The sequence below is a fragment of the Gastrolobium bilobum genome, unplaced genomic scaffold, assembly GCF_033153095.1.
Source record: "Gastrolobium bilobum isolate Gb01-03AN ecotype WA unplaced genomic scaffold, APGP_CSIRO_Gbil_v1 utg2195, whole genome shotgun sequence".
Lineage (NCBI taxonomy): Eukaryota > Viridiplantae > Streptophyta > Magnoliopsida > Fabales > Fabaceae > Gastrolobium > Gastrolobium bilobum.
This window is the reverse complement of record NW_026895782.1, coordinates 1,206,457-1,212,500: the sequence shown is the minus strand read 5'-3', so window position 1 is coordinate 1,212,500 and position 6,044 is coordinate 1,206,457. Positions and strand designations below refer to the sequence as shown.

General features: G+C 36.8%; 1 protein-coding gene across 2 annotated transcripts in view; it reads left to right on the top strand.

The window, feature by feature from the left end:
* Window positions 1–4,330, top strand: part of LOC133295903 (BEL1-like homeodomain protein 7) — a 4,827-nt gene extending 497 nt beyond the window's left edge. The window contains exons 2-5 of one of the 2 annotated variants that reach the window (XM_061494809.1): window positions 962–1,898; window positions 2,702–3,054; window positions 3,178–3,238; window positions 3,389–4,330. In XM_061494809.1, the coding sequence (XP_061350793.1) occupies window positions 1,101–1,898; window positions 2,702–3,054; window positions 3,178–3,238; window positions 3,389–4,030 (1,854 nt within the window). In that variant the 5' untranslated portion in view covers window positions 962–1,100 and the 3' untranslated portion in view covers window positions 4,031–4,330. Of the gene's footprint in view, window positions 1–738; window positions 1,899–2,701; window positions 3,055–3,177; window positions 3,239–3,388 lie in introns of those variants that run through there. The other variant, XM_061494810.1, reaches the window with a different exon arrangement.
* The last annotated feature ends 1,714 nt before the right edge of the window (window positions 4,331–6,044 follow it).

The window sequence follows — 6,044 nt, the reverse complement described above, 5'->3', positions numbered from 1 at the left end:
TTGAGCCATTTTTATTTTTATTTTTGTTTAGGAAGCTCTGTATTCTGGACAAGTGGAATTGTGGGATTTTTATTTCATGTTTGGTTGGTTTTCTGTGCCTTGTCTTTGTTTGTCAAATTCGTAATTCCGATAATTTTCTGCTGCCTCCATTTTTCCCTTTTCCAATCTATACTCAGCTCATGATGAAAGTATGGGATCTGCTTTTGTTTCTTCTTTTTTGCGTTTCATCAGATATTTTTTCTGCTTCTTTCATCCATCCCATGAGAATTTGCTGACCTTTTAACGACTGAGTGCCACATTAGCCTATTATTCTTCTTTATTTCAAAGACCGAAGAAGGCCAAACACTAGTAAGGAAGCGAGTTTGTGCGATGATTTGAACTGATGATATGGTAATTAAAATATAACAATACTAGATTGCCTTGCACTTGTTTGGAAGAATGTTTAGACCCGAAACATTGGGGGTTTTTCGGGTAAGTTCTTCGTTGGGTAGTGATTTTGGGTTTGAACATTGACACGAAAAATAAATTTTATTCTTGTGCATCTTGGAGGAATTTTCACGCGTAACTGTTGGTACAAAAATCTCTAAAACCAAATCTGCCAAATGGAAATAATGTAAAATTTTCACGCGTAACTGTTGGTACAAAAATCTCTAAAACCAAATCTGCCAAATGGAAATAATGTAATGTTGAATACTGGCCAAACCACTCCATTTCTTTATGTCGTATAAATCAATGCTTTGTAGTTGATGGGTGAAGTTGAATTGTCCGTGTTATATGCTTACGCATATTTTAAGTCTCGGACATTGCATATATTGTGGTGCGTTTGCTTTATTACAATGTATTCTTTTCCTTTGGGTTCACGGGCCTTGTATTTTATAAGTTTTCTGTCTGGTTTAAAATCTTCTGTAACACCTAATTCAATGAGCTTTTGATTGAATATCATTCTTATCTCACTGAACAGAATAGCGGAGGAATGTTATATCCTGAGCTCATCATCACTACTTGTTTACCAAATATAAGTAGTGAAAGAGAGATGTCCAGCTGACTCTAAAGTGAAGAAACCAGAAATCAGCTTCTTATTTCCAACTGTTAATCTTACAATGTATCCCAACCAAGCCTTTTCTTCGGGGTCCTATGCAGAGATGTTGTCCGGGAGTTCTCTGTTACCTCATAACTATAGCGAATCTGTAGGAGGACAAAATGAGGTGAAGTTTTTCACAGCAATGGGTGACACAGTGACTATGCAGTCTATTGATGGGCATTCCAATACTGCAACTGGTGATCCAGCGTGCAACTCTTTTGCTGGAGATTCCCATGTTGTTGCAAGGACACAAATGGGAATTGTAGATAATGAGCAAAATATACAGTGTCAGGGCTTATCTCTTAGTCTCGGGACCCTCATGCCTTCTACTGCATCTGTCCCTTCGTTTCAATACCAGTATCCCGACCCTGGTCTTATATCGATAATGAGAAGTGCTGAATGCATGGCATCTGCGTCTTCTGGAGGCTTTCATGACATTATCAAAAAGGAGGGTTTTTACAACCCGCACCCCTCAATCAGTCTTAAAGAAATCCACTCTGATCCATGCCTGCAAGGATCAACAGGTTTTTCAAATAGTGTCCTTAACTCCCAATACCTTAAGGCGGTACAGGAGTTACTTGATGAAATAGTTAATGTCCGAAAGGCTTTTAAGCAACATGGCATGGAAAAACAAGATAACTTGCGTGACATTGGATTAGATGGCTCCAAAGATTCTGATGGAAAATCTACCAGTCAATCTATGCAAATATCTTCAGGCCCTAATGGTTCTACTGGCAATCCTTCTTGTGAACTATCAGCTGGAGAACGGCAGAATTTGTTGGACAAGAAGACAAAGCTTTTGTCCATGTTGGATGAGGTAAACTTAACACAGTTTGTTTTTATTCCATTGACATAATTGGTTTAGCCTGTTTGCAATTACCTTGTAGAAAATGCTTTTGTTTCAATGTTTGATTTTTTGTTCTTTCATGTATCAGTTGAATAACATATGAAAGATGAGGTAGGATATTCATAATAGCAATTTTTTCTACTATCACTCTAATTACTATTAGATTCAGAAGTTGTTTTTTTTCTCTCTCTTCATTCAATTTTTTTTCTAATCCAATGGTAATTAGAGTGATAATTCAGTAGTAATAGAAAAAATTGATACCTCACGAAAGATTATATAAAACAAATTTTCAGATACTACAAGTTATTTTCTTATCTGTTACTCCTCTCCATGAGAGTTTATGTGTGTGTTTTTGTTTTTCTTTTAAAACCTCTCTGCTTTTACACTATTTGAAAGAGCTCTGGTGTACCTGCGATACTGTCACGGTTTGCAGAGATTCCAATTGCCTTAATCAGTAACAGTGCAGTGAATTGATTTCGAAAGGTTAGCTGTCACATCAGATTGAGAAAGTACACCACCAATAAAGCCACTTATTATATGGTTAATATTCACAAATAGTTTATAATTTCTCATGTAATATCAAATAATTTGAAAGAGGATTAATTATGAATTTATGAGGATACAATACTACTCTACAATTATATCAATGTCTATATATAAGTTGCTCTAGTTTTTTGAACGGTATGCTTAAATATTGAAAACGCAGGTAGTTATGATAATGATAGTGTTGGCCAATGACTGACTCCGTAATCCTTTCTTTGTGCTGGTGGTAGGTTGATAAAAGATACAGACAGTATTGCCATCAGATGCAGATTGTGGTGTCATCTTTCGATATGGTTGCTGGGTGTGGAGCAGCAGAACCATATACTACACTTGCTTTGCGAACAATTTCTCGCCACTTTCGCTGTTTGCGTGATGCTATCAGTGGCCAAATTCAAGTGGCACAAAGGGGACTTGGGGAACAAGAGGGAATACCCCGTCTTCGCTATGTGGATCAGCAGCTTAGACAGCAAAAGGCCCTTCAACAACTTGGTGTAATGCGACAAGCTTGGAGGCCTCAGAGGGGACTTCCTGAAAGCTCTGTTTCAATACTCCGTGCTTGGCTCTTTGAGCATTTTCTTCATCCGTACGTGATGTCACGCTGTACTTATTTATTTTTTTCCTTTCCAATTAATGGTATTATACTAAATTCTGCTTATGTTCTTTTAATAAAATTCATTTTCAACTTTCATTTGATTATTGACACCAGTTACCCCAAGGATTCAGAGAAAATTATGCTAGCGAGACAAACAGGCTTGACCAGGAACCAGGTACAATAATTAATTTTTCTGTACTTACCAGTTACCACATTGTTTTCATTGAAATTCCGTTTCTGATTGGGATTCAGCGTTAAGTTATTGACAACCTAAGTTTCAGTCCTGTTCCGTGGTTGCTAATCTTTATTATGGTGTTCATATCAGGTGGCAAATTGGTTCATCAATGCACGGGTGCGTCTTTGGAAGCCAATGGTTGAGGAAATGTACAAAGAAGAGTTTGGTGAATCGGAGATGAACTGCAATCTTTCTTCTGAAAATATGATCATAGGTAAAAGAGATGATGTTCAAGCGTCTGATAATAAATGGGAAGAGTCACAGGAGAATTTAATAACTGTTGATAGTGTCCAACCGGGGCAACTTCATGGGTTGAAGTCAGAACATGCCTCCTCCACTACTGAATTGGACAGAGAAAATGTGACGGATTCTGGAACAAGGAAATTGCAGGGTAACCAAAGGTTTAGCATGAACAATGATCTTTATTCGAGCGAACCTATGCCAAACAACCAGAACGGTGATGGCAGCCTAATAATGACTTCTACTCCTGTTACATATGATATATCAGAGTTGGGTAACATTACTGTGGGTGGCCACGTCTCACTTGCATTGGAATTGAGGAACTGTGAAAGCGATGGATTTACCATGTCCGATGATGCCATACATAAAAGACGTAATCAGACATTGGCTTCTTCCCCAGAGACTGATTTGCTAGATTATCATTTCACAGATTCAGGAAAGCAACAACACAGGATTGGAAATCCTCATCTTTTGCATGAGTTTGTCGTATGAAATCTAGCAAAAATATTTGATGATTTTAAGGGATCTCTGCTGCAAAAGGTGTACCACCATATATAAAGCGGAAAGAGAAAGCCTATGCTGCTACTTTCTTTGTTCATTCTTGTTGCCCATTATTGTTCATAAAGTTACGTAAATTACAAACCGTACAAAATATACAGGTAGATATGTGTAGATATTCGCTTGTAATAATTTTACAGATGATTGGTTGTATGTGCAGGTAATTTTTGTTAGGATAAAGAACACATCTTTGTGCATTATGTTGAATAAGGGAATCTTGTTTTAAAATAAAAACATATACGATGCGACTATATTGACTCTTGTTTAGTAAATTCACGGCATGTCGTGTGGTCCATGTGCACACCTTTGTCTGTGTCATTGATGAATGATGATTCTTCATAACTTGCATGGAAGCAACCCTTTCTTGCCAGAAATAAAATCGTATCCCTCTTCTTTTTTTAAAAAAAAATTGATTGAACCTATGAAGATTGGTGAAATGTTTTTTGGCTTTGAAGATGCACAAAATTGTATTATATTTGGGAACAAAGGGCATTTTAATCTTGGTTGAATAAATAATGTATTTTGTATAGAAATAAGATGAAAAGGAGGGGCTCTGATCTAGGTATGCGGCCTTTAACAGACCAAAGTTACGAAAGGAGAAAATGACAACTGGAGGACCCCAAAGGAACAAAGATCGCAATCATTACTAAGGCATCCAAAAGGGACCAATACGCTCCCCATAATAAGTCTAATCAACACATCAGACCAAACACAGCACCTCACTCTCTCTCTCTCTCTCTCTCTATTCTATTTTATTTATCTCCCTTCACAAATTGTGATAATCAGTGTCCTTTCAACATCCCTATGCATGCTCACAAGACCCTAACAGCAAAAAAGTTAGATATTCCATCCTTATTATTTATACAGCCTCGCAAACTGACAATCCTAGAACTGGGAGTGTGCAAAAGATAGCCCACTTTTCTCCTCTTTTTGCAGATGACCACAATATAATGAACACAACAGTTTAACCTATGGAGGGCTCTTCTCCTCTCCTGTGATGAGAGGGAAAGAGATTCACACTGTTTCGAGCTGCTTTTTGAGTCTCCCCAAAAAAAATAACTGCAGGGAGTAAAGCTGGAAGGTTGATGCTTTTGCTTCTTGTTTATAGTCAGGAAAAGTTGGGGACCAGTTTTTTTTTCTGTCATTTTCTATGTTTTATAACATAGCCAATTAACTTGGCTTCTTTAAGAAAGGCCAGAACTGTGTCATAGACTCATTCATAGGTCTGAGGGTAGAGATTGATATAGATCTGCTGGGAAAAGAGAACCAAAATTATTGTAATTTTTCATTGAATTTATTATGGAAGGCATATTTGCATCATTGTTGAAACTTGAAACGTGAAACTTCAATAGCTATAAAGGTGTGGCTTCAGGTCCACTTGCCAAGTGCCTTGAATTTGCACCCTTTTTTGTGGATAAAATATCAATGCAAATTTTTTTTTTAAAGTTTTAAAATTATTCTATCATGCAACTTTATTTTATTTTTTACAAAAATTTACTTTCAATATAAGGAATTTCCATGTTAATTGTACTTGTTTCTTCACATATCAGAAAAATTTATCTAACATAGTTATCTGTGTCTTGCCTTTCAGTAAATCTCTTTCCTTTGCATCTTTACTGTGCCAATAAGTAGTTTGAGTTAATGGGTAAAAAACAGTTCTTCAACCTTGTCCTGTTTTCAAGTTGTTAATTTTTATTTATGCTCTTTACAAGTCCGGTCTCTTTAACACCTCTTCTTAGCTTGTCTTGAAACCTTCTCCAAATAAATAAATCTTCTCTGTGATTTTGGCAGTTTAGAGTATTCACACTTTCTTACTGAATACTGGAGCTGCATTTTCCCCGGGATCAATGGCTTTGGTTTTTTAAAGTGTACAGCCTTCAAATTTGAAACTTGGGAGTTGATTGTGACCACTGATTATCCTTGCCAATGAATCCACAGCTGAAAATCG